The 28,000-nt window shown below is 39.1% G+C and overlaps 2 protein-coding genes across 6 annotated transcripts; one reads left to right on the top strand and one right to left on the bottom strand.

The window, feature by feature from the left end:
- Positions 1 to 8: 8 nt before the first annotated feature.
- On the bottom strand, positions 9 to 12,002 carry PSMG2 (proteasome assembly chaperone 2). 2 transcript variants are annotated; one of them, XM_082318297.1, is made up of 8 exons: positions 11,888 to 12,002; positions 10,079 to 10,250; positions 8,913 to 8,971; positions 8,128 to 8,246; positions 6,646 to 6,819; positions 5,312 to 5,432; positions 4,764 to 4,874; positions 9 to 464 (listed from the first exon to the last, which is right to left on the bottom strand). In XM_082318297.1, exons 1-7 carry the CDS (start codon positions 11,954 to 11,956, stop codon positions 4,782 to 4,784), a joined length of 807 nt encoding a protein of 268 aa, XP_082174423.1. In that variant the 5' UTR covers positions 11,957 to 12,002; the 3' UTR covers positions 9 to 464; positions 4,764 to 4,781. The 2 variants fall into 2 exon arrangements, with proteins under 2 accessions (XP_082174423.1, XP_082174422.1); XM_082318296.1 differs by lacking the exon at positions 9 to 464 and having other exon boundaries at positions 4,585 to 4,874.
- CEP76 (centrosomal protein 76) lies at positions 6,659 to 27,823 on the top strand. Of its 4 annotated transcripts, none has more exons than XM_082318212.1 (12): positions 6,659 to 6,719; positions 13,357 to 13,512; positions 13,853 to 13,934; positions 14,307 to 14,531; positions 15,605 to 15,790; positions 17,601 to 17,698; positions 18,378 to 18,506; positions 21,324 to 21,515; positions 23,420 to 23,586; positions 25,365 to 25,698; positions 26,879 to 27,096; positions 27,556 to 27,823. In XM_082318212.1, the coding sequence occupies exons 2-12, from the start codon at positions 13,357 to 13,359 to the stop codon at positions 27,692 to 27,694; spliced, it is 1,926 nt and encodes a 641-aa protein (XP_082174338.1). In that variant the 5' UTR covers positions 6,659 to 6,719; the 3' UTR covers positions 27,695 to 27,823. The 4 variants fall into 4 exon arrangements, with proteins under 4 accessions (XP_082174338.1, XP_082174336.1, XP_082174339.1 ...); XM_082318210.1 differs by lacking the exon at positions 6,659 to 6,719 and adding an exon at positions 12,105 to 12,214; XM_082318211.1 differs by lacking the exon at positions 6,659 to 6,719 and adding an exon at positions 12,133 to 12,873.
- The last annotated feature ends 177 nt before the right edge of the window (positions 27,824 to 28,000 follow it).

Here is a 28,000-nt window from a genome sequence, read left to right as displayed (position 1 = left end):
TTGCAAGATGTAGATGAAAAGGTTAAGAAGCCATAGAAGAGTATCTTAAGGGAAAGGGGGCAGGGAAGCCACCCTAGCTACTGCTGGTTAACTACGTGACGGCGCTTTTAGGTTAAAATGCATTAACGTCCTACTTTCTGTTTCCTTAGGGATCTTGCCGTCCCGTTACAAATAGGAGCTTACCCGATGCCTTCGCGCATGCTGTGTTCTCTCAGCCAGTGCACAAAGAGGTTTCCTTCAGACGCGTAACTACCGGAGGTGGTAGGGCAGCCTCTTCTCCGAAACCGAGATTTCGGTCCCAGTTCCTGTTAACCTCCGCAGCAGGTTGTTAGCGCGGTGCCGCCCGCCCGCCCTGCCTCCGCGCGCACGAAGCGTAAGGGATTCCCAGCATATCCGTATTTAGAAACGCTCACAGAACGTTGAGGAATCTTGGTTGGCTCGCACTCTTAACTGCATTGTTTTATCTGCAAACAGTTGAAAGAATTGCATTTTTAAGATGTTTTCTAGAAAGTCTCAACCTTTGTTTAAAAAAAAAAAAAGCTAAACTATACATTCCGTCCCAAGCCAGCAGATATATTTTCCTAAGCTGTTTGTAACACAAGTACTGGTTTAGCCAAAATGACAACAATAAAAATGACAATGTCTGAGCTACATGAGACAGTATTTTCATGAGAAATTGCACCTTTATCTGCAATCAGCAAAAGGAGGAAAGCAAACACAACTCCCATGCCTCAGAAAAATTCTCAGTGCTCCTTTGCTGGGGTCTGATGGTCAAGCACTCCTTTGCTGTTGCTTCGGAATCCTTGGTTTTCCTCCTCTAGCTTTTTATCACTGCTTCTCCTTGTTCCAAACCGTGCTAATTTTGATTGAAATTTAATCTAGGGTCACAGCTGCTTCAATTTTGATTAATACAGTTTCGCAGTTAAATACCTTCTGAGCTGTAGCTTCCCAAATGGCGCTGTGCATACATCAGCCTGCATCCCGATTAACACAGCCAACGAACACAAATTTCTCCGGCCTGATTAACCTTCTGCGGATGCCCAAAGCAACACTGCTTGTTGCCCAAATAAGGTTTTACCCTTCAGACTTTTTTTTTAATGTGTCATTTAAAAAACCACAGAAGTTGACTTCATAATTTCAAGTATTTTTAGTACCTTGTATATTTTTACATCTGCACAATATATTCTGGATCTTGAACAAAGGTGCGTGCCTGTGTCAAACAGCTGCAGCAAACCCTGTTTGGGCTTGCTGTTTGTGTCAGAAGTTATTTAAACACCAAGGCTTTACACCAACGAGCTCCTTACAACGCAACACACGTACTCCACAACCTGTGTGCGGTACTGAGCATCATCTAGAACACCAGGTTGCAGATGGCAGAGATATTTAGTAAGTTTACTGCGGCATGGCTGAAGTTCACAGGCGTTAGAATAATGACACTCGTGAATAGCCCTAAGTGAAGCAGTTAATTTGATCCCAAAGGAGCTAAGTACTTAGAGCCAGCTAAATAAAGCTTATACAATCATCTTATTTAAAAAAAAAAAACAAAACACAACAAAAAAAAAAACCCTAAGAAACTTAAAAAGCTTATGCCTGTTGATAATCCCTTTTTCTCTCCCACCAACATCCTATGACAGTTGGAAAAGCTTCATGGAGCATCTCCGGTGCGTATATAACTACTTCCAAATAGCCGTGCTCACTGTGTACGCAATACGCGAGCTGTGGTTGAAGAGCTGGCTCTTTGATAGGTACTGTTCAGCATCTTGCGAGTTAGTGTAATAGAAGACGTACCTTCAGGGCTCATTCTTTACAGCCATTACAGCTGTACTTACCCGAGCCCTGCACAAAGGCAGGAACACTCCCGTGCTCACCTAGTAGAAGGACCTACGCTAAGGTAACGCAGAGGCAGGCACTCATCCCCTTCTTTCTGAAGAATCGTTTTCATCTCAGGAAAGCTTCAAGAAGGTACAGCTGATTTAAAGAGCCATCTCCGTCACGTTGGTTTGCTCAGTGATTCCAAGAGAGCTCCACAAGTTAAATATTCTCCCTCCTTTAAAAACCACCATTCTGCGTAGCAGCTGTCAGTTCCAAGTATTCTTCCTACCCACATCCATCCACTCTTCTAAAATGTCAGAGTTTACATTCTAAGATGAGTATGTTTAAACTGCTAGGCCATTCTTGCTTGACCTATTCTCCAGTACGTCAGCAAAGCCCCAGCTCAAACCAAACATGGTCATTAGGCCACGCAGAGGCGTCGGCGCACGGAAGGGAGAACTGAGTATCTCCTACAGCTTCGTTCTAAGGTCAGCTTCTGATTTTACTGGTAAATCCGATGCACCCTGCTGGCTTTCAGGTCTAAAGCCCAAACCAGGACCATGATCAGCTTCAATTTCTGACTTGTTAGAAGGTCAGACTCTAATCAAGGAAAATGAATACTTGGTTCCAGATTCAGCAGTGCATAAGAACAAGCAAGGAGTTCTTGTGATTTACACAGGACTTTGTGCTTAAAGTTAAGAAGTACTCCAAGTATTTACTGGTTCAAGGGAAAAGCTTTCAGCCAGCTTGGCAGATTCAGCTTTCCAAACTAATGTACAGCTGTAAATTACGCTCTCGTAGCAGTTACCAAATCCCTCTGTGCTCACTACTGTCCAGTTACAGGTGATGTATTACATTCACAGAGAATCTGAGAATCCATCACAATGAAGAATGACATCAGAAAATATTTAGCTCATTAGTCCTTTTCTACAAATGGAAGATTTGAATAAAGAATATTTGCAAGCATGAAATATCACCATGACGGGACCTACACAAAGGCAGGCTGCAAATGGTTTAGCCTTCCCCTTGCCTATAGAAACTCAAGCTTCTTGTAAAACAATGACAAGACCATGAACCAAAATAAATCTTTAAACTCAGAAGAATGTTGTGATCTTTTCAGCCATGTTATTTGGTTCACCTTCTGGTTGTAGCTTGCATACCAGTTGTACGCAAGTTGCTTTTTGTTCAGGTAAGTTTCTTTTGATTCACAATCACGGGCACATCAGTCATTCCTGAACACGTTAAATCTATTCACAGCTCATTTTTTACACCATAAAACATGGCATCTTCATGAAATGTGGCATCTTCCTGCATTCCTACTGTAAAAGCTTATTAATATGAGCAAAGGGTTACTTTACGTTTCTAGCACGGTATTTAGTGTTAAGAAGCATTGGTGTTAACACAATTCAAACCTTTAAAAAAAAAACCCCAAAATCAAACACTGCAGATGTAATTAAGTAACCATGAAGCTTTTCTAGTTCTCCTAATGCCAGCAACAGTTAGTTTGTGCTCACATTGTTCTACACGTACCTAGGTTTGTGACTGACTCAACTACAATATCTAACTTGAGACTGCCTACATTTTAAGACATTATTTGAAGGTATTTGGACATACAATTATATGAAGCATTTGCTCCACATCCCCATTCTCCAAGGTTCAGTTTGGCCCCACATTATTTACTTCTGCAAAGCAGACTTAAGACTGGGAAACACTTCAGTTTCTTATTGTTTTGTGGACAAAGAACAGTGACTGAATATTCATTCAAGTAGCAGTCCCGTATGACAGGTATTCACTATGATTCTCACCTCACAAACTTTCAAAAACCCAAAAAGACGAACAATGTTGCATCCTTTGAGGTGCAGTATTCGTTGAGTAGTTCGACTAAACTGCTCTTCTTTACCAACAGGCACAAGTTTTCAAGCAAAGCTGACTACTGAATCTTATGTCTACATCTTTAACAGATCTCTTCAGGACTGCTGCTGTTCCTTTCCTCATCATTTGTACTACTGGCACGACAGTACCACCACCAAAAAAAAAAAAAAAAAAAAAAAATTCTATTTAGCAGACTAAATATTTAAAAGTATAGCCTGTATATATGTCATGTCTATTAGTTCATAAGCTGTAACTTAGAAATTATAGATTTAAAATTACTTTTAAATAAGCTGATGTGATCAGGCACTTCCAAAAGATCAAAATTGAACATGTAGCTTAATAACGCAACAAGTACCATTACAAACATCAAACACGTGAATTATCACACAACCAGTGTCTCAGACTAAGCTTATAAAATATAGATACCAGACTGCCTGCTAGCAGGGCACTGTATTCATCCTCAAGTCAGTCTAAGAAGGCTCAGCTACCTAGAAGGCTTTAGTTTCAGCACCTCTGCAGCCCTTGGAAGCAGAATGGAAATTATACAATGGAAGCCGACCAGAAGAGAGAGAACGGGCTGCGCTATCGCTTGCCGTCTCCCCAGCTGAAGCTACACAACCCGCGCTGGGAAAAGGCAGAACTAGTCACTTCCGAGCTTTGCTTACATCACCAGGAAGGTTTTGAAAAAGAGCCAAGATCCACAGTTGACATGGAAAAGCAGGATTTTAGCTTCCTAAGAAAATCTATGCCTGCACATCAATCTCACGTTCTCAGCTACATTAGGAAGGTGCACCATAAGCTTTTCCATAGCAATAACACTTAACCAAAGAAAAGTTTTTTTTAAAAAATATTTTATTAGAAAAAAATTCAATCAACGTTATTCAATAAACAACTGTACAAAACGTATTTCTTTGGTCAATTTGGAAACGTTACCTTAATTTCTTTAGCTACCCACATATGTGAAAGGAATTTTTCTTAAATAAAGAATTTATGTACACAACAAATTAAGCTGCTGTTGCTTGGCAATTACTATGTAATCACCTTCTCAGGGGATGTTTGAGACTGCACACATGACTTACAGAAGAATTCAAAATTGATCAGAAGAGTGCAGGTGGAAGACCGTTGCCAAAAAGTAAGCGCCAAGAACTTGGTATTTTCCATTGCGAAGAAGTATCTGTGGAATTGTTGCCCTGCAATAAAAACAGAATAATTCTTTAAGTTTTAAATAATAATGATGTAATTCTCTCTCTAATACATTGACACATGTATTAAAATAACGGGCAGCATTTCAAGTGTCAGTATCATTGGGGATTGCTTTAGAGGAAAGTAGTGGAAGATTGAACTTGATCAAACCTTTACGCAATTTTCCCCCACACCTGTCAAACAAAGGGACTGGAGTTTACATTTGGTTTTTCAGGTGGGGAAATTCCCAGTGAGGTTTTAAGCAAAATATATCTTTAATTTGGCATATCCTTGATGACCAAGGGCCAAAACAAACCCAACCCACAGATTTTTAAACTTTTCTAAAATTCAGCTGAGTAACATTTTTAATGCTCTGGAGTGAAGAAAAATGAAAATAACAGATATAAATTATGAAAGCAACAACTCCAGATCAAACATCACTTACTTCACTTTTAATTAGCTGGAGCCATTCATTAAGATAATTAACAAGAGCAAACGCATCAGGGATGTTGTCCCCTTCTGAGCAGAATTTCAGAAGAACTGCCATTTGGATTCCTTTTGAACAGCTGCAACAAAAATGAGCAGGTATTTGTATTTCTTTTCTAAATCCAGAACAATTATAGTTATGCATTAAGGCCAACAACAACCTGCATGTAGCTTGTTAAAAAACTAAACAAAACCAAGCAAAAAGTAAAAATGTGTGCATATGTATAGAGAGATTTTTTTTTTCCCTCTCCAGGCTTGGTTGCATTTTCACACTTCATGTTCTTTTTTTATTAGTCTTGAATTTGTTCTTTGCTTTTTGAGGCAGGAATCCTAGGTCACGGAAGAGTTACTCAGGGCCTGTTTTACATACTTAGGTTGCATTTTTGTGCTGGTGGGGCATTTATACAGATCCTTTGATACAATCACTCCTTATCTTTCTGTGTATTTCAAAGCGCAGTTCTGCAGGTTGCACATCACTACTTTACTCGCAATATTCCCATTTTTTTCATTTAGATATTAAAATTGTTATTATATTTTTAAATTTTGTTTCTAAAGTCCTGGGAGGTCTTTCTTTTGCATTTGTATATTGCTTCCATACTGAAGTCAGTACAAAGGTAAGCGTGATATTAGTTACTCTCCTGCTGTTGGATGCAACAGTTTGGACAGGTGCCAAAAACAATAGCTAAAAAAATAAAAGTGAATTTTCCACCTGACACAAAACAAACACCTTTTGCAGAGCTAACACAGTTTTACCATAATGAGCGAGTATTACTACCCAAAATTTGAAGCTCAGACGTGCTTTTGGCACAACTTCTGATGCACACACCTTTTAACAAAAACCCCACACCTAATCCCTGGCCCTGAAATCTTAACTCATTCTTAGTGCTCAGAATTTTTTTTCTTTTTTTGCAACTGATGATGGAACTATTTGCCACAGGAGACAGTGTTAATTGAAGTATCACAGGTACAGAAAAGTTACTGTTTACAAATTGTGGTTTGCATAAAATCAGATACCAGATTAATCACAATCTTAACTGTAAAGGTTTTATTATTTTCCTTTAGCCCATACACTTATAGTTTTATCATATTTTAACTTTATGATGCAGAATTTCCTATTTTTTTTCCTCTTAATTATGAGCTTGATCTCAAAGAAGTTCTGTTCCGGTAAAACCCTTTTCTATGAAAAGAGAGACTTCTCTTTTCCTATAACACAGTGGTTTAAAAGATAACGTTACCCATGTACTAAAACCAAGACTTCTGATATCTTTCTGTGCTTATCTTTAGGCCACTCACCTCTCCGTAAACAATAGCTTTGTGATGCCACCTCCAGGAATATGTAGAACTTTTTCTGTGTCACTTATTCCAGGGTAAGCTGCTACTTTTTCCATTTCTTTCCAGTTTAGCTCCTGCATAAGGCCTCCAACTGCTTTCTCAAGATCAGGTGTAAGTAGGTAGCGTAGTGGTGTCCTAGGAACAAATCAAGAACACATTCAGTCTGACAACAAGAGACACTACCGATGTTATTACTTGTGACAGAAAGAAGCTGCAAGCATTGAGGACCTCACACCTGCAGTGAAGAATTGCACTGACATTTCCTTCCTCCTCACATCGAAGTTTAAAAGTAGACTGTGGCTTCAAAGCAGTACAAACTACTCAACTTTCTGCCACAAACAGAACTAAGGTACCCTCTTTTTAGAGGCTCAAATAACTGACAAGTACCAGACACATAAGCACATAAATAGGAGAACTGCTTACGGTTCTTAAAATGATTTACAAGTAAGATGTGCTTTTTCTTCCTTCAGATAGGAGGCAATTAAATTAAAGTTAGTTATGGTAAACTTGGACTTCACTGTGATATAGTATTTTTAATAAGCTCACACTACAAATACCTGCAGACTTCAGTCAAGTCTAAGTATTTTCTGAATGGACTACCCTCACTCTTTAGTCACTCTGCTATCAGAGTTACTCCGTGGTGCTGGGGGAGGAGGGGGTGTTAAACCACCACAACTTACGACTCAGACCTCATCAAATAACCATCAGTCCTTCTCATTTAATTCCATGTTAGCTGGCCATTCCGCAACTGTATGCAAACATCACTAGTAACTATATGTAGGACGTGCATGTACCTGAACCTCCTTTAAGGCCCTACACATTTATACAGCCTGAGGATAACGATTGGTCTTTTGCAAAAATACTGATTTTGTTTGTTTGTTTTTGTTAAATCACTGATTATGATGTTCCCAATCCACGAGCAATGCTTGTTTTTTAAAGGGGTAACATCTAATAAAAATACATATAGTCTGAACCTTGCAGTTGCCTCCCAACAAACACGAATTGATAACTTCCTATAAAAAAAGAATGACAACTTACTATATTAAGGAAAAATCTTCAAAATGCAGAATAACAAAGAAGAGATAAGAAACTAACCAATATTCTATTTAACTGTTAACAATCTAATCTGTGACCTGTATGTTAGCAGCTAATTGCTGACATTGCTTGCAGCCACAAGAAATTAAGAAGTTAAAACTGAGGCTCTGTTGCTGGCAGTGCAGGCCAAGTGCAATTTACTTACAGCTTATTATTTGCTCAGTACTTTCGACAGTAGTAACTAACAACCTGTATAACATAATGCTTACTATACTATTAAAACATTTTATGACCTATGTACACAGCAAAGCAAAAGAATCCTACAAAAAGTACTCAGCAGAGGGATATATGTCAGTTTGTCAAAAAGAACAGAAACATTAATTAGGTCTTTTAATGACGCAAACATACCCAAGAAGTTGCTCATCATCACGCTGGTATGCATGGCTGCTAGACAGAAGAACGACCCTGGCACACTTGCTGCTTTTCACCCAAGAAAGCAGTGTTTGACAGAATGGCCTGTACTTGTTCTTTATGCAAAGACAGAGGAAAAAAAAGTGAAAAATATATTGTGTCCCTAAAAAAAAAAAAGCCAAAAGCCACCACTACTAGGTGTTACATAGAATGTTTACCAGTGATGTATATTTTTCTTCATATTCATGTTAATGAATAATTCTAAATTCTTCATTTTTTTACATAATGAATGCAGTTGAAATGAATATAGAACACTATGAAATAATTAAATTGGAGTGACATAAAAAATCAAGCTATTACAATAAAAGACAAACACACAAAGACAGTAAGTGTAAAGAAAAAAAAAGAAACAGATGAAACATTTTGTGTTTTCAAGGCTGTTAATAACTAAGGACGTATTTACATTAAAATTACCAATGTAGGTGGGTTGGTCTGAGGCTTTGAAAAACAAAACAAAACCTCAACCCTCAATGAATGCAGAACTCGGTATTTGTTAGCTAAAACTGTATCAACTGCAGAACATGTTATAGCACAAGGTAGAAAAATATTTTGCTTTTTTGCAGTCTGTTTTTTGTTTTGTTTTGGGTTTTTTTTTGACACAAAATGTTTTATAACGTGGCATAGTTCTTCCAGTTTTGCTTATTTAGTTTTAAAATTTACCCAGGCCACTTAAACTATTTAAACTGAATAGTGAAGTAAAAACAATCAATGAACATACATACCTTTATAAAAGGTGATCTGATCTGCAGAACTACAAGTTTCTTTGAAGGTAATGAATACACTACAAGAAGAAATAATTAAGTTTTGTAAGAAGAAAGCAAGAAAGAGATCTGGGTTTAGAAGTATCCAGATTTATCCAATTTACAAACCTCAGGATAGTAAACCTTTCAGCTATCAGTTCACATGGGAAAGCCTGACAATATCCAGAGTGTTAAAAATATGCATTTTTGTGCATTGTCTTCAATGGACTTAATTTAACTTGTCATAAATTCAAAGGATTGAATGAAGAAAAATATATGAAGATCTGCCTCCTGTAACAATTCAGATAATCTCTTTATGCACCTTTGCAAAGATTGACAGATTATTCTGAGATTTCCATGATTTAAGAGGGAGAAAAAAAAAGATGAAATGTAATGACCAATATAGGGAAAGAAACTAAGAATTTGAAGGAGGAAGAGGGAGAAACACCACATACGGAAAAAGGCAAACATAGGTGGGAAGGAAGAAGAGAGGATAAATACCCTCCTACACCATAAATTCCCTCCAAGTCATGGGGGTTGGGCAGGAGGCCAACTACCTCCTCCTGGAAAAAAAAAATAAAAAGTTGCAGAAACGAAGAGCATCAACTTGCAGATGGAGAAAATCAGTAATGAAGTGAGGAGGAGGAGATGGAACTGGATCGGTCATGTCTTGAGGAAAAAACCAACAGAAGACTGCACTGTGGCCCTTGGGACTCCAGAGCACGCAGCCGCAGACCGATCGAAGTGGAAGAACGATGTTCGTGCCTTGTGTGCCTCCTGGCACTGAGAGAATTCAGATCAGACACCATAAATTCAACTTGCATTCCAGCAGTTTACTGTAAGTATGTGCACCCTTCACGTTGCTTTGGATTAAAACTGCAGAGTTTCGGCTGTACTGTCATATAGTTGAAATTCAACATTTCTTATTTATTCCATATGTCAAATTGGTTTTCCAAAATAAAAACAGTAACAGTTTCCTCTGTGAAGTGTAAATACAGGCTTATCTGTAAGTTACTTAAGTTGTTATTACTGACCTTAGTTTAAACATTGTTCACATAAGCAAAATGTAACAACAACAACAAAAAAAGTTAATGTAACATATTTGCACCTTATGCAGCTTGCAAATATCTTCAGCATTCAATACCCACCTTCAGCATTTATACTTAGCTCCATTGAGTTTTCTTCTGCTGTTGCATATGGATTATTTCCAACCATTGGCACCAGGCAATCAGTGTAGAAGTAACCAACTTTAGTCATGTCGAGTGTGGAAATCACTAGATCTGTTGCCAGTTGACCAACATTTCCCACTGACACTGCTGGCTGAAGTAACAGAAGTAACTGATTTACAGTGTGTTTTATGGACAATACAATATGCTCTTCAAATAGTGAAAGTTTAAATAACTTCAATTCCGGTCAAACATAATTTCTAAAAGTGGCTGCTCGTTCCCTGACAAAGGTGACTATTTCTTAATCTTAACAGATTACTAAAGCAGACATTGATCCCTGTCCCACAAGAACATCCTGGCCACTTCTGTGAATAATCTTGTCTCATTGTAAACTTAAACAAAGGCTTTGAAACTTGTCTCCTCCCTCTCTTTTTTTGGATACAGAGTAGATAAAAGTCACTCAAACTCATGTCGAGATTGGCAGGCCTCAAGTGACACCTAATGGTAATGTTGGTATTACATTTTAAAACTATAAATCTCAGCTTGACTCGTGTACAAGAGCAAATTGTTTTTCATCTTTTAAGGATGAAAATGCCAAGGGTCATCTTGGATTGATTTCATAGGAATTGCCGTGGGTTATCACCAATCGGGGCAGACACTGACCTAATCTGATGGCACAGAAAGAGAAATTTAAGAGTTTGTCTTCCCGTATCAGTTTCTGTAGAAGGACACAATGGTAAAATTTTCGGTTGGTTGCAAGTCCGTATCTACGAATTGCTGCTGCCACCAATTGTGGAAACACGGAATTTGATGCTGATAAGCCCACGGTGAAAGAGGACTCAAGGGCACTTACAGACTGTCATTACAAACGGGCTGGTATTCAATAGCCTGTTACTGCCAGCGAAAGAAAACAGCAGTGATCTGCTTCCTGCGGCTAGTCAGCTGATCCGCAATGACTTCCCGTGCAGCCTGCGGAGTCATCCCAGGCTGTGCAGCCTCGATGACAGGGGACAAGGCTACCTTTCAGTAATACAGCAAAGGGAGTCACTGGTAGGAAAAATAATGGTTTGCTACTTCGCAGCCTGCACTGGAACTCTTACCCCGCAATAACCAATGTAACCTCCGGTAGGTTATCTGAAACCGATTTCATGCCATGTATGAGGATGATTAAAACACTTCCTAAACCAATCCTAATCTGAGTTTGGATATAGCACAAATGAAGAATTTTCCAGTAAAAACATGAATATATCGCATTGAAATGAAAAAATAACCTTTTATTGCCAACCCACAGATACTGCAAATTTTGTAAGACGACATACGGCATTGTAATCTTAGAGTGAAAGCCTATAGCTGTAGCTCAGCACACAACGCTCAGCTTGACAAGAGCAGAAAAGGGGGGGCTGAGGAGGGAGAAATTGACGGAAACGGAAGAGACCGCCTTAAGCTCTGCTGGAAACGGCTCGGGGAAGGACCCCTGCGAATCCCCCTCTTTTACTGGGCAAAACGCCCGCTACACACCCAGGCACAGCAACCGCCTGCCCAGCGCCTCGCCGCTTTCCCGCCGTCAAGCACCCAGGGACGACCCCCGGGCAGGGGAGAGAGAAACCAAAGCGCCCCGGCCCTCCTGCCCCACAGGCGAGCCAGGGGGACAAGCCCCTGCTCTCACCCCCCAGAAGGGAGAGAAGCCCTCAGCGCCCAGGCCCCCGAGAGGCGGCGGGCCCGGGGTGCCCCGTTGGGGCAGCGCCCCCTGAAGCCCAGCGAGAGCGGGGTGGAAGCAGAAGCACGACTTACCATCAGCAGAGTGAAGCCTTTAAAGTCGGAGCTGGCGGAGCCGCCGCCACGGTCGCAAGGAACAAACATGCCGGCCGGGGACGAAGGCAGCAACGAGCGCCGCGCCTCCCTCCTCCGCGCGCCGGGGACTAACGGCGGTAACGGCCCGCCCCGCCCGGCGCCCGCGAGGAGGCGGGGCAGCGGCCTCGCGCCCGTCGGGAAGGCGGTTGGGGGCGGGGCCTCGCCCGCGGGCGGGAAGCGTGGCGGCTCCTCTCCGCCGCCGCCATGTCGCTGCCGCCGGAGAAAGCCTCCGAGCTGAAGCAGATCATCCACCAGCAGCTGGTCAAGGTAGCGGCGTCTCCGCGGTGGAGCGGCGGAGCGACTTCTCCTGCCACGGGAAGCCCCGGGGGGCGGGGGGGCTGGCCGGGCTGTGCTGCTTCCCGTGTCGGCGGTACGGACCCCCGGCCTGTGGTGACAGCGGCAGGGCAGGGCACCGCTCCCTCCCCCTGCTTTGTTTTTACTACTTCAGAAGGTTTCCAGGCGCCGTTTTGCCTTAGTGGCCCTGGCGCCCCCGTCCAGGAGGGCCAGCGGCCGTTGTTGCGCTCTCGTCTCATCGCTGCCTCGGCTTGCGGCCTTTTCCTCGCCGTCCGCTACCGCCTCCGCTCCTCGCCCTCGTCTCCTCTGTCCTGGGCTACGGAGAGATGGACCTGAGGCTCCCCCCGTCGCTGCTGTCTCGCCCTGTGTCGCTGCGCCGTTCAGGGCAGGGACAGGACAGCAGCGGGGTCGGCACCCTGAGACTGACGGGGTTTTTTCTTTTCTTTTTTTTTTTTTTTTGTTTGCCGCTTTTTTGAGCGAGGTTCTTGGGCTGAGTCTTGGACTGACGGGGAAATAAATACGAGTGCTTTAACTCATGTATCGCAAAGTATTTCAGGTCTCAGTGGCTGTGGCCTTAACGTCCTTCCTGTGTGAGAAACAGCTTTACAAATCCAGGCAGTTTCGCAGCTGAGGTAAAGGACACAAATTCTCTGACTTCCCTTTGAGCATAGGGGAAGCTTGCAATGGAGATTTCCTACTTTTGTGCCTTACCTACAAGTGTATAAGGGTGTACTTTTTCCCTTAAAAATGAGAAACTCTTTGAGTTTGAAATGAGAAACTAAAAGAATTTTGAGAGAGACAAGAAATTAAAACAGTGACCATTTTATAATTGATGGATTTGCAGACCTTTTTGTGAGGAGGGAAGTTCAAGGCAGGGGATGCTGTGAAGAGCAGTGAAAATGCTCAAGTTTGGTATGCTCATGATTTTTTTAACTGGTAGAGCTGCTTCGGTAAGATAGTGACTCGTTTGATTAGTTCTGAAAGGATCACTGTTTTGGTGTGGTTACTTCTGTGTTCCTAGGAGAATACCTTTAGTCTTACAGAGTGACTGTTTAGTCATAGCTGCTACCATTTAAAGAGCTTGTATTTGTAGCATATCGTGAATTTTCTTTCAGATGGATGTCCATGGCAGGATAAGAGAAGTTCTTGCTGAGACTATACGTGAAGAGTTAGCACCTGAGCATCAGCAGTTATCCACCGAAGATCTGATAAAAGCCTTAAGACAACGAGGAATCATTGATGATGTTATGAAGGAACTTAAATTTGTAACTGTAAGTAGCTTTTGAAGAGGGAAAATATTTTTGCTTATTCCTGTTACTGACTTGGTGTTTTGACAGAGTGAAAACTCACTGCTTCTAAAGGTTTGTAATGGCTTTACTGATTTGTGACATCTTAGGAGCAGAACAGCTTAATGTATACGCTAAAATTGGTTTAATGATAACACTATATTGGAAGTATTTCTTCAGTTTTGTTACATCTCAAGTACTAGAAGGGAGCATGCCTGAGGAATGGCATTCAGCTGAAATGGAGGATTCTTTAATTTTTAGAAGATGGCGGTAAGAGCACTGTTGCATCCCTTGATGACTTAAAAAGTCTTAATTGTAATTCCAGGATGTGAATGAAAAGGAGAGGACTTCAGCTCCAAAACCATCAACACATTTTGTTGACAGAGAACCACCAGTTTTGAAAAAAAGTATGTTGCTTGTTTATTTTAATATTTGGATCATAGTTTTGAGAGAAATTTAAAGTCTATGATTTTTGAACTCTGAATTAGTAATCCAGTATGAGCTGGCATGAAGGTGGATGTTTTTCTTGCTTGTCTACAGGAAGTAAATTCACGTAAGCAGCAGAAATTAGTGTTGCATAAAATGTGACTTCTAAAAAAAACTTAATTTATTTTATATTAAGATAACTTCCATACATTTTAAAATCACTTTCTCATAAGCATGTGTTTCAAAAAAGCATCTTTTTTTTTTTTTTCTAGTCTCCTGTTAGTTAACTGATATTTAACATGCTTCCTAAGATCTGTTTGTAGTCTCTTCATTTTTATTGCTACACTTTACAGCTAACATTGACCCAACACGGAGGTATCTTTACCTTCAGGTTTTGGGTGGAAGAGCTTTTCTGGAACATCTTCAGGAACCGGAGCCTCTGCCTGGCCAAATCTGTTCTACCTTCACTCTGTGTTTACATTTTCGAAATCAGCGCTTCCGTTCTAAACCTGTCCCCTGTGCCTGTGAGCCAGATTTTCACGATGGTTTTCTACTTGAAGTACACAAGGATAGCCTAGGTAAGGAATATTGTGGGTTTAAAGCTGATGCTGTTGGGTTTTTTTCTGACTTCAGAGTTATTGTGAAATGTGTTTGATATTATTCAGTGCCTTTCTTTCCTATTTTTTATCATGTTTTCCTAAGGAAATTGATGACTGCGTTAGGTTATGCCACTTGTAGATCTTTCTCTACTCTTGCCTCTTCTTTTCCTTCTTTTCTGCTCTAAAATAACTTTTGAATTTGACCGACTTTATCTGTAACTGACAGTGAGATGATAGTCTCAGAGATGGTAAGAGACACTAAGGTGGCTGTGATTTTCATGAACTCTGTGCTGACAAGAAGGGAAACGCAAAGTTGTTGTCATATGGAAGGAAAAACTGCAGCGTGCGTTCAGTTTGCCTACCAGTTGGCAAAGACCTGCAGAAGAGTCAGTCATCTGCAGCCTGTTCTGTTGGTAGCCAGGGAACATGGTCCGAGCTGAGTATGTTATGAAAAGACTTCTGGATATTGGCTGAATTCTGTAGAAATCCAGGGTAGCTTATGGAATATCAGGGAACAGAAGAGAAAGACAGAGTTACTGCAGTTGGACTTGGGGAAGGGAGTGAATATACTACAAATTCAAAGAAAACCAGACTTTGTTAATTCTGCTGCTCATGGAGCAGTTTATATCATAAGGTCAAGCTTAACTACAGAGAAAGTTGTTTCCTAAATACTGGTGTGTAGTAAGTTGACGTGACACATTCCAACTTACTAAAAGAGTGTTTTTTCAATTGCTTTTACTTAATGGTGCTTTAATGTTCTTTATTTTCTTAAATGCTAATTCCATTTTAATTTTTATGCAGTTGAACCAGTTACATTGGGGTACTCAACAATAGGAATCTTTTTATTTCCTCTGTAAATTACCTGTAATCTTTCTGTAGCTCTGTCCTAAGCTGAGTTTGATTTTTAGGATGGGATCATTGCTTACACTTCTGGATGCGAGATTTTTCTTAAAATGCAATGTATGCAGTGAATGTAAATGCATACGTCTTTTAATTTTGGGGAGGACTTGGGATGATAATATGCTTGCTGTATCTTGTTTTAATAATGGCAGGTGATGGAAGTAAAATGGTGGATGCAACCACTATGTTATCTATATGTGATCCAGTGCACATGGTTCTGATCAAAACAGACACATTTGGTGAGACAACACTTGTAGCATCCTATTTCTTGGAGTGGCGATCTGTCTTGGCTGCAGAGAATGGCATAACAAATGTTGCTGTTGAACTCCTGGGTGTAGGTAAGGATAAATAACGACTGTAATGATGACTTAAAATATGGGGTACTGAGCTTGCTTATAAGCTTGAAGCAGTATTTATGATGTAGTTTAATTTTAGTTTAACTCATAAATTACTATGAGGTATCCTTAGAAAATGTGTAGGAGGCTAATGGTCAGATTTTTCTGTTACCCATATTGAAAACCTATATTCCAGATCCTGTGTAATAATAGTCCCCATTTCTGGGAACTCTCACTACTGATTTTCTGCAGAATCTGGGTAAGTTATCAAAAACAAACCAAAAAAAAAATCAACCAATTAATCTCCAGGAATATATCAGACCAGTGCACTGAAGAGTAAAATCTAGCTTGTGTCCCTTTCATAGCAAACTAGCAACTGCTAGAGAAAGTGATCTCTGCTGTGCTGCCATTTATTCCAGTAGCTGGAAGTGTGTTTTCTGACAGAAGGGCTGAACAGCTTTGTTTAGGTGCTTAGCAGTTAGTGTACATGTGTATTTTTGTGTACTCCCCTTTTTAGGAGTTCGAGCCTAAGTTTTTAGGGTATTATGATTTAGTGGATAAAGATTAGATCTAGGACTCCGTCTATCGTGACTTCCTGCGCTAGCTATCCCAGAATTTGGTCAAGTAGTGGCTGATGAGTCATTTGAGTATTCTTTATCAAAGCTTCTCTATCTGTTAGGTAGATGATCAGTTCTTTATAGTTTCAAACGAGATTAAATTATACCTTCAGAATGTTTTGAAGATTGCGTATAATACATAAGTTAGTCCTGATTGTTATCACTATTGCCTGCCTTTTTTTTTTTTTTTTTTGGTTGATTTGGTGCAGTGTTTTATCCAGTGAACACAAATCTAGTAAGCTTGTTTGCTACTACGTTTGTTAGCTTCATTTCCTTCTGAAAATGCTGACCATTGCCAAAGCTTTAGTAAGCAATATGGGTTTGGATAGTCTCTCAAATGGAGAGCTTTTTATTTATAATGACTTGGAAATGCATAACAAATAAGTTGAGTGTAATACTCAAATGGGTGATGGGAGAAGTTAAATCTAATTATCATTAGCTTTTTTCCAAGTAATAAAGTATCAGTTCAGTAAATCCAGTGCTTTTTCTCCTCTTCTGAAGTCTTGTCGTTGTACAAAATGCATCAAGAACATCAAATGTGCTGCCAGCTCAGATAACCAGACAAACCTTGTGAGGCTTCTGTTGGTTGTATTGCTTATAGTCCCATCTCTCCATTGTCTTGTAGTGCTTCTTCTTCTTTATGTAATTCTAAATTTTCGGCATTATGCATGCCGAACAATGTTAGGTTTGTGGGGTTTTGTGGTTCGTTTGTTTGTTGGGATTTTTTTAAAGTTGGTTACTCTATTTGTATGGTACTCTGGGTCTGTCATAATAAACGGTATCTTGGAGAAGATGAACTTCACTTATTTCCAACTACTTACATTTGAGCTACCTGTGTAGTCAGTAGGAATAGGCACTTTTACAGTGTGTGACTCCCCTACTCTGTTTTAGATGCCTATTCTAGACATTTCTAGAATGCCATCATCTCATACGCCCCAGTACTGTCTGCAAAGAGGGCCTTGGATAATTATCTCAGATCTAATGTCTGCTTTTTTGGCCAGATGATGCTTTCTTACAGCCTCATTTGAGTTTGAAATTTAAATAAAGACGCTTATTTTGCATGTATTTAAAGAAGTTTAGGGTTTTTGTGATTATATAGCTAAAATACTTATTTTAATTATTTGCTCCTGCCTGGCTGAAATGTCCTAAGTAAAATAAATTTGAGAGAACTGATAAAAATTTATTTTGGTTCAAAGGCACAGAATCAAAGGTTTCTGTTGGCGTTTTAAACATCAGACTGGAAATGTATCCACAGCTTAATAAGACGCTGTCTCCAGAAATAACTAATACTCAAGTAAGTAGTTTCAGGGAGGGCTGACTTATTCTTTTATTGTGAGGGGGGAAGCTCAGTATAGAATTACTTATGTAGATGTTGAGGGCTGTGGGTTTTTGAATGTTTGATACTTTTTTTTTCTACATTAAATTTAAATGTGATTACCTTTTTTTAAACTACTTTGTTTATACTGAACATTACTTTATCCGAAATATTACTTTAGTAGTTTTTCTACTTACTTGTATCAAAACTTTAAGAAGAAAATTAAGAAAGATGCAATATACCTAATTTTCTTCAGGTAGTGTATGTTTTCTTGCTCTCTCTCCTGTTTGAAATAATAATTTCAAGTCAGCTATTCTACCTGGAATGCCAGTAAATGTTGGCCTGAAGGTGCATGCAGATACTCTTCTGCACATCAATAGCCGAGCAATCCTTCTGTACAGAGATGCATCACTTAAGATGAACACCACTTCAGTCAAGCTTGATATATGAGCCTACAAACAAGAAATGTAACTTGACGTTTTTGTTCATTGGATTTTCATTTAAAAATACTATTCTTCAGCATTTGCGTGGCACACTTTAAACATTAAGCTTTATTTTACATAGGCCCGATTTGGTGTTAATGTACTTATTGACTATGGGTTTTTCCCCTGTTTGGAATTAATATGTGTGTGATTGGTTATGTTTTTCTCACCTGCAGTTTGCTTTGGAGCGTCAGAAAACAGCAGAAAAAGAACGATTATTTCTTGTATATGCTAAACAGTGGTGGAGAGAGTACCTACAGATAAGGTCTACACACAACGTAAGGCTAGTAAAGATTTTTGCACAGGTTTGTAAATTTTACAAATAGACCAATCCTTTCTTTAAGTTATCTTTTTATTTTTAAGTATATTTTGAAGTTTATGTGTATATAGAATCTGTATAGATTTATGACATGGTTACATTTAGGCCAGGGCTACATGCAGTGTATCATGCAAAGAATGAAATTTGTAAGGATTGAAGGTCTATATCTGTATTGAAGCTCAATAGTGTGATGCAGAAAGAAGGGTTGCTCCAATCACTACTGATGCACCAGGTGATAAAAAAGCCTGTTTAGCCTTTTCCTTGAATACTCACAAATGGCAAAGAATTAAGTGATCTGTGCAAACTATTTCAAACAAGTTTTATACCAGATAAAACAGTTATAAAAAATGGACTTAATTAGATCTATTAGAACAGATCCACAGAGTATTTGAGCTCTGTGTTGTCTGTAAAGCAATCTGTTTGGTTAATGTCACAGGCTATCTGCAGACATAATTAGTGTAGGCTAATAAATTACTATGCATCAGTTGTTCCTTGGTAACTGTCCCTCAGTAAAAGGAATGGTATGATTCTTCACATTTTTAGTGCCATGAATATATCTTACATGGTAGCAATTTTCCTAGCACAGATAATGAGCAGTAGCTTATTATCTCAAAGTAACCTCCTGAAGCGGTCCCTACCTACTCTTTCTTTTCAGTAAAGTAACAGCTTCCGTTCTGGCTGTAGTGTGAGTGTTCAGTAGTGATGTGGATTTCCACGTAAGGGTGTGGTGGGTTGATCCCAGCCAGCAGCTGAGCCCCCTCCCAGTCACTTTCTCACTTCACTCCAGCGGAATGGAGGAGAGAATGGGATGGGCAAAAGTAAGGAGAAACTTATGGGTCAAGATGAAGGCAGTTTGATATGTGAAGGAAAGAAGGAAGAGGGCCGAAAAAAGTGATACAAAGACAATCACTCTCCACCTCCCACCAGCAGGCTGATGCCCTGCGAGTCTCCAAGCAGGGGCTAGTTTAGAAAAAGTCCATGCCCACCAGTTTTATGGCTGAACGTGATGCTATATGGCATGGAATATCCCTTTGGTCAGTTCAGGTCAGCTGTCCTGGCTGTGTCCCCTCCCAGCCTCCTGTCCACCCCGAACTTACTCCCTGTCAGGGCAGAGTGAGAAACAGAGAAGGCCTTGATGCTGTGCAGGAACTGCTCAGCAATAGCTAAAGCATGGGTGTGTTATCAACACTGGTTTGGTCACAGATCTAAAACAAAGCACTATATGGGCTGCTATGAAGAAAATTATCTCCATCCCAGCCAGACCCAATACAAAGGCTTAAGGTTTTCAGGGCAGGGTTTATACAGAAGCAAAATACATAATTAAATAGGGAATTCTAGAACTGGGAGTTTGGTTGAGGACATGAGGTAAAAATGGGACTTGTACTATTTTGAGAATAAAGCAATGTGTGAATTAATGCTATTCCACTTTCTGCACCCACAAAGCTACAGTAGGGTTGGAGGGAAGGGTTTGTGGATAGGATTAGAGGACTAAGTTCTTTGTTACAGAACAGTATAGAAACTGGCAGCCCTCAGAACACTATAGGAACTAGGCACCCTGCTAGTTCAGTACCTACAGAGGGCTTGATTCTCCTGCTGGCCAAATAGACATTTACTGCAAATGCTAGTAAAACTGCCCTTAATGGCATTTCTCATTTCTGGGAACAGAAGTGGGATTGTCAGAATTGTTTGATAATTTAGTTAGCCAGTTTCGTAGGCGTAATGCAGAAGCATGCATTACGTGTAAAAAAATATATTAAATAAATAATGAATCCTTCTTGTGATTTTTTTTTTTTTTTTTTTTTTGCTTGCTTTCTAGCTGTGAAATAATTTCCAACAGGATTCCAGTCAGCTTCAAATAAATGGTGCTTTTCTCTACACCAACTTGCTGGAAAAGCATGACAAAACCTTAATGGGGGCAATATGTGACTACAGTAAAAAATACGAGACCATGGTTTTCTGAAGCTGCAGACATTTAAAAGGCTTTGATCCCTTTTTAAATACACAAACATAAAAGTGCTAGTTTAGCCCAGTGAGGAAGAGCTTTATACTGCTTGAAATAGTTTTGATAGTTGATAATCATAGTATTTCCCTGCAGCATGTAATAAAATAGACCTTTTTCCAGTCATCTTATTTTTTCATTTTTCCAAGAAACTAGAAATTCTTGCTATTACTACTCTCATAAGTTTTATATATCTGGGGACATCATTGTGAGTAAATTTTATTGGTTTTTGGTGTTATGACAAAAGGTAATGAGTATTCAAATTCAGAAGCAAATAGACACCTTTTAAACTTTAAAGTCAGCTGCTGAGTGCTTGATGCTTTGGGGGGCTGTTTTGGGGGTTTGTTGGGAGTTCTGGTGGGTGTGTGGGTTTTGGGGTTTTTTGTTTGTTTGATTTGGGATTTTTTTTTTGGTTGGATATTTGGTGGCTGGTGGGTGTTTTTGTTTGTTTAGGGTTTTTTGTTTGATGATAATATGGAAATCAACAGTGGATGGAGCATGAATAGTTCCTCACCCATTTAAGGAAATTAAGTTCAACCTGTACTGCTCCAGGTGTTTGAACTTTTGGTCTAGAATGTCCTACTGGTGACAGAGCTAGAGGAAAAATCTAACTGTAAAGTCCCTCTAAACAAATTGCCTTAATGGTCTTATGTCTTAATTCTAAAAGGATTTTTGTGTCTTAATATTTTTTCAGTGATATTTATTTCAGGGAGAATAAGTCCCGTAGCAAAAAAGACAGTTTAAGCTAAGATGAATCTTTCGTAATGTTCACATGACTGGCAAATAAACGTTTTATATGTTCAGGATGAAAATGGAGTAAACCGTCCAGTATGTTCATATATCAGACCACTTCGAGCAGGCCGGTTACTAGACACTCCTAGACAAGCAGCACGATTTGTCAGTGTCCTGGGTTATGAAAGAGCTCCCGTCATCGGAGGAGGTGGTGGCAAACAAGAACAGTGGTGCACCCTTCTTGCTTTTTTATGTAGAAACAAGGTATGTGAAAATGGTCTTTGTGCGACACAATAGAGTTGGTATCATATTCTAACTGAAGTCAGTAATTTAAATCAGGCTGCAAATACATGGATTAAATAAAATTTGGAGAATTCTGTTACAATAACTTAAGACCTTTATAAAGAGAAATAGGTGTTAAATGGTAGACAAGAAGGCTTTGGAGCAGACTTTCTTTACTGCTGTTGTTGGGGTCCATTTGTCAATACATCTGTTTGACAATGGGCTTGCTTTTCTTCATTTGCTTTTCTAAGATCCCATATAATTATTCAATGAACCCCTGCTAGTGTGCAGGCCACTAATTTAAATTCTGGACTAATCCAGAAAGAGCTGGAAAAGTCTCTTTTGAAAAACTGGTTTTTTTTTAGATGGGCTAAAATATACTGACAGTCTGCATTAATTTTTTGCAAGGTAGGGATTTTCACTAGAAGTTTCAGCCTAGTTCTTAGTGATCTGACACTTGTATCACATGACTATAACAAATGAAACAAATTGTAACTCATTCTGGATTGTAGCTCTTCTGTTGTGTGAATAAAAGTAATCGTGATCCCTTTTAATGCCTCTTTGCGGTGGTCGATGCTTCTCATTGCCACTGAGATACTTCTGCTTTCAAAAGCAATCTCACTGATGTGTTTATGTTAGAGATCTGTTCTTGGCAGCAGGAGCTGTATCCCAATTTTTAGACCTGTCTCAAAGACCACACAGAACGGACATTAGCTGTTGTCTCTGAATATCACATCATGAATAGGTACCATATAACGGCATCACTGGCTTTCAGACAGAGGTGGTGATCACAACTTTGAGTTTGAGGACCATTGTTTTTGGAGGCACAGAGAAAGGGTTTCCTCCAAGGCAGAAGTGGGAAACTCCAGAAAATAGCTGAGTTTAGCCCCTGAGACATCAGCTGGGCGATTATTAATTTTCTTGTGGAAAGTGTTGTGGCATTATTAAATGAACACAGGTTCACCAGAAACTTGTTTAAACCTACTTTTCTGGGTATTTCCCATGTATATTATGGTAGGGGATGATTGTGTTATCTGTGTAATGAACAGATACATCCAAGAACACTGAATTTTACATTTTCAACATTCTGAATAGTATTTGACTTAAGAGCCGTATTGTTTTACTTCTGAGTGCTGTGCTTTGTATTATGAAGGCTTCATTGCATGAGGAGTTTTTTTTCTCACTTTACAGCTAACATTTGTAAAGAACTTAACATAAAAAGATTATTACACATACCATTCAGAAATTGATTTATGTGAATTTCCAACAGTAGCAATAAATTTATGAAGGAAACTCTTTTTTTCCTGGTTGAAGGGAAATGCAGCTACATATGACGTTCAGTTGTTGCACAGTTAGATCTGTGGGCGTGTTTGTTTTACCTTTTCTGATTTCTGAACTTTGACAACACATTCAAGACAATAAAATTACAATAGAATTACATTTTTATTAACTGATTAAGTCTTCTAACTTTATGAAAATACTGTGTAATTTCTATATTACCTCAGGTATTTGCCTTACATGGATTTTGGCTTTTAATTAGAAATGTTAGTTTTGTCTTTACGGGTCAATAGATTCTGGTTTTGGTTTACTTGAAGATATCTTTATGATCATAAGAAATGTTTTCCAGTGTTAATCATACAATATATTTGAATAAAACATATAAATAGTCTATCATTAGAAGATACTACTACTTTAAAATTATTTTTTTCTATTACAGAAAACTAAAACTTGTTAAGTTTAAACCTTAAAATCCTGACTTCAGATGTGTGCTTTAGGAGGGAAACATGACTTGTTAAGTCATGATTAGAGAAATACCACTATTTTCTTTCGTTAAGATTTTATCCATGCCTGATACTCAAATCAGCTTACTAATCTTTACTGCCTAGGGTGACTGTGAAGATCATGCTAACCTTCTCTGCAGTCTTCTTCTTGGATTTGGATTGGAAGCCTTTGTGTGTGTTGGAACAAAAGCAAAAGGAGTCCCCCACACTTGGGTAATGACTTGTGGCACTGATGGAACAATTACTTTTTGGGAGAGCTTAACAGGACATAGGTGAGTAAAAGGAATATAAGAAAACTGAGCAATGTATATTGAGGTTTGGGTGGGCTATTTTTGTTGTTGCTTTTTTGTTTTTTGTCTTTACACCCTGTCATGTAACTCAAGTAATCAAAGACAGAAGTCTTTGAATCTTTTTTTCTGTGTATTGCTGTTGTTTGGAAAATAACTGGTTCAGTATAAGGTGAAATATTTCAACAGTTTGTAATATAGTTTTCAGTGGTTTTAATACAGTATAACAACTGTTTCATGTCTTATGGCAGCTGATTGCCATTGATGCTATTGCTGCCATCATTTATAAAGAAGGAGATGAAATCTGACATGATTGTTTAGGAACTGTTGTGGTTTAACCCCAGCTGGCAACTAAGCCCCACGCAGCTGCTCGCTCGCTCTATCCCTGGTGGGATGGGGGAGAGAATCAGAAGGGTAAAAGTGGGAAAACTCGTGGGTTGAGATAAGAACAGTTTAATAGGGAAAGCAGAAGTCACGCACGCAAGCAAAGCAAAACAAGGAATTCATTCCCTGCTTCTCATCGGCAGGCAGGTGCTCAGCCATCCCCAGGAAAGCAGGGCTCCGTCACACGTAGTGGTTACTTGGGAAGACAAATGCCATCACTCTGAACATCCCCCCCCAGGCTTTCTTCTCCTTCCCCCAGCTTTATACGCTGAGCATGATGTCTTGTGGTCTGGAATAGCCCTTTGGTCAGTTGGGGTCAGCTGTCCCAGCTGTGTCCCCTCCCAGCTTCTCATGCACCCCCAGCCTGCTCGCTGGTGGGGTGGTGTGAGAAGCAGAAAAGGCCTTGGCTCTGTGTAAGCACTGCTCAGCAGTAACGAAAACATCCCTGTATTATCGACACTGTTTTCAGCACCAATCCAAAACATAGCCCCATACTAGCTACTATGAAGAAAACTAACTCTATCCCAGCCAAAACCAGCACAGGAACCCATATTTTTTTCCTTATTTCATCTGTGAAATCAAGTGTTACATTACTTTTTTCCCTCTGTAGAAAACTCTACAAGTTCTCTGAGATTCTCTCTCACTTGAGCCATTTTAGAAGGGCATATGTAGCTGTTCTGTATTCCAAAGCTTCTAGAACCTGTTTGTTAAAAATTCTTTCCCTTCTTCTTATTCTGTGTGTCCTATTGCTCAAGTGTGTAGAATGGTACTCAGTCCCAATTTTTGTATAATAATAAAAATGCTCCAAACTTCAATGAAAAGAACTATCCCATTGTACTTCCTAGTGCTATTTGAAGCATTACTTTTGGAAACATAATTTTTGTAATACGTAACTTCAAGTTGCATTCGTGGAAGCACAGTGGGACTATATATTTGAATATAAGACTTCGGGCTTTGTGAAAAGTGCTGATTAATAGCCAGTGTTGAAAATAAGCAATTCTGTTTTGCCACTGTGTATCCTATGATTAGCATTTGAAGATGCATTTCTCCAAATGTGATGAGTAGTGGGGAAACTCTATGGGTATGTTGTTATAATTGCAGAATTTAATTGCTGTTGAATATCTGCTTGATTAATCAGCTTGTTTTTCTAGATTTAAAGAAAAAAGTGGTGTATTATGTCATTGTATGTTATGCCTCCAAAATGTGTATAATTACTTTTCTGTAAATAAATTAATGCCATTTTTGGGAAAAAAAAAAAAGGTTAACAAACTTGGCTTATATTTTTAAAAGGAGAAATGGCTCGTATCTGTCCCATCTAAATATTTTTACCTTGCCTTGAAATAAGGTGTATTAACAAGAAATTGAATGTTTTTGATTAGGTACATCCACAGACCTATCAACCCTGATGACCCTCCACTAGTTGAACAACCCAAGCCACTGTATCCTTATCGCACGATAGGTTGTATCTTCAACCATCAAAAGTTCTTTGGAAATTGTCAGCCCTCTGATGCTGTGGAGGTCTGTGTGTTTGACCTGCATGATGAATCTAAATGGAAATCCATGAGTGGAGAAGCAATAAAATCTGTATGTTTCCCTGGAACAACATCTTCAGTTCCCCCTTTTCCTCCTCTGTGTGCTTCCACAATAGATGCTGCGGTAACAAGCAACGAGATAGAATTGCAGCTGAGAATACTGGTCTCTGAACACAGAAAGGTAATACTGTGTAAAGATTATCATTGATCTGTTGTGGTAATAAAGGTGCGTGTTTTTACTGTATACTTGTTTTGGATAGCCATTTGTTAGTTCACATACTCATATCTTTGCAATGTGTTTTCCATCAGCTTTTGCAGAAATGCAGTATGTGAAAAGTGAAAGAACTGAAAAATTGTTTGGAAAGACTGTACTGAGCTAGTTCAGGTGTTATACTTACTATTTGTAGTGGTAATATTGTAGCCTCGTGTGTGGGCTCTTCCCCCCACCCTGCCTTTGCCTCTCATTCTAGGTCTGTGATCTCCAGCTTGCTGGCACCTGCTGACTACCTATGAGTGGTCCGGTAAAGCTAGAAAGATCAAATCTGGTTGTTGGTGGGCTTTGCCTATCCGTCACAAATGTGTTTGGTCCCTAGATAAAAGCAGGCTTTCAGCTTTTGTGATCTTACTCTGACTGCTTTACAAAATTGAGAAGTTAGTTTTGTCCTTTATCAGGATTTTTACAGGGCGTAATGTGCCAGAAATGATTCTTCCTGTGCTGGATATGAAGGAGATGATATTTTAAATCCCTGTTAGCTTATGTCTGGTTTTAATGTTTTTTTTGGTTGTGTTTGTTTTTATCTCCCACGTAATGCTCAACCTTTGAGGTGGCAAGTAATTCCCAGAGTATGAATCTCATGCAATGTTGAATACATATGTGGTAGATTTTTCTACTGCTTTGCACTTGTGGGATGGTAGGAGGCAGGTGCATGTACGTGTGCATGTGTTTTGGGGAGCTCTTGTACGTTGTTTTTTTGGAAGTGGGTTACCATGAGAGACATTAGAAAAATGTGAGGTGAATCTTAGTTGATCTTTCCCATATTTTTGCTGTGCATTTATGCACTATCTTCTTAAATTTCATGCAGAGATATGGTAGCTAAAACATGTAGTTCCAACTCTGCTGGTCTTGTTTTAGTCTGGTAGTCTAACTTCATTTCTTGGTAAATGTTTGCTATTTTGTTAGTGGTTTGATTCTTCTGGTTGGAGTATCACTATACAAATCGTACTGCTTCGCGGATTCACTTCTATTAACTACAAATTAAAGATTTGTCATGGATTTATTTGAATCTATACAGTATACAAGCTTATTAATATCCTAATGTTTGTTCTGCACGGTTGTCATCATTCTGTGACTTGCCTCACAGGATCTTGGCCTTTCTACTGTTTGGGATGACCATCTATCCTATCTGTTGTCACCAGCATTAGCGGCCTATGAGCTTGAACGTACAGCAGGCATTTCTGCAGGAAATGAAGAGTTTCAAGATGCTGTAAGAAGAGCGGTGCCTGATGGTCACACATTTAAAGGGTTTCCTATCCATTTTGTATACAGAAATGCCAGGAGAGCATTTGCCACGTGTCTTCGGTAAGTTTAAATGTAAAGATATATATGTTAAAACCAAATAGTAGTACTTATTTATGAATTGCAACTCTTTTTTGGATAATGACATTTAAAGAAATGTCATTAATTTCCTTAAATTAGAACTGGAAGAAGAGTTGTGTAGTATATGTAATGGGTCATGGGGTACAGAGCTTTTACGTTACTTTGGTGAGTGCAGTGATGATAGACTTCTCATGGGTTAAATTAAAGAACAAGGAGTTAATTTATCTGCACTTGTTAAAAATGATCAGTGGTGGTCTTGTTTTCTTCCAAGGCAACAGCATCTGGGCTATAGAACAACATTATTATTTGTAATGACAGACTCATGACAGTCATTGTTATTTCAGTGTTAGTCACATTTGAAATAACTGCACATATGTAATTGAAAATTTTAATAATAGCTTAGTAATATCTGTTACTCTTGGTTTTCTTTTTGTGAAATAGGTCTCCTTTTTGTGAAGACATAATCTGTTGTAGGGGAGACCAAGTGCGACTTGCAGTTCGTGTACGAGTGTTTACATACCCTGAATCTGCATGCGCTGTTTGGATCATGTTTGCTTGTAAATACCGCTCTGTCCTTTGAAAAAACCAAAATCATTCAGTCCTTTTTAGATCTGCAAAATAATTTATGTGCGTATAAAATTATGTGATAAAAAACTAATACCATATTTTTATATAAATGCTACTGATTTTGAATACCACAGTGTGTGTATTGAAGAGGATTGTGTACACAGTAACGATTGTATTTATAAAGAGAATTTATTCTTATTTTTAATAAAAGTTACTTTTAATACTTGTAGGAATGCGGGTCAAGTTACTAAAATGTGTGCATAAAATACTAGCTTCTCTTCTGCAGTTCTGAATTGGTGTGAGAATTCATTTAGAAAAA

Source organism: Platalea leucorodia (assembly GCF_965183815.1).
Source record: "Platalea leucorodia genome assembly, chromosome: 1".
Taxonomy (NCBI): Eukaryota; Metazoa; Chordata; class Aves; order Pelecaniformes; family Threskiornithidae; genus Platalea; species Platalea leucorodia.
This window is presented reverse-complemented; position numbering and strand designations above follow the sequence as displayed.

What these genes read in the sequence shown, in the direction of transcription:
- PSMG2 (XM_082318297.1), bottom strand. Translation starts at nt 11,956, where the DNA reads ATGTTTGTTCCTTGCGACCGTGGCGGCGGCTCCGCCAGCTCCGACTTT. An exon ending in AAGGCTTCACTCTGCTGATG is followed by an intron (nt 10,251 to 11,887) that starts GTAAGTCGTGCT and finishes CTGTTACTTCAG; the next exon opens with CCAGCAGTGTCAGTGGGAAA. An exon ending in GCTAAGTATAAATGCTGAAG is followed by an intron (nt 8,972 to 10,078) that starts GTGGGTATTGAA and finishes TTCTTCTTGTAG; the next exon opens with TGTATTCATTACCTTCAAAG.
- CEP76 (XM_082318210.1), top strand. Translation starts at nt 12,152, where the DNA reads ATGTCGCTGCCGCCGGAGAAAGCCTCCGAGCTGAAGCAGATCATCCAC. An exon ending in TGTTGAACTCCTGGGTGTAG is followed by an intron (nt 15,791 to 17,600) that starts GTAAGGATAAAT and finishes TTTGGTTCAAAG; the next exon opens with GCACAGAATCAAAGGTTTCT. An exon ending in TGGTCTCTGAACACAGAAAG is followed by an intron (nt 25,699 to 26,878) that starts GTAATACTGTGT and finishes CTTGCCTCACAG; the next exon opens with GATCTTGGCCTTTCTACTGT.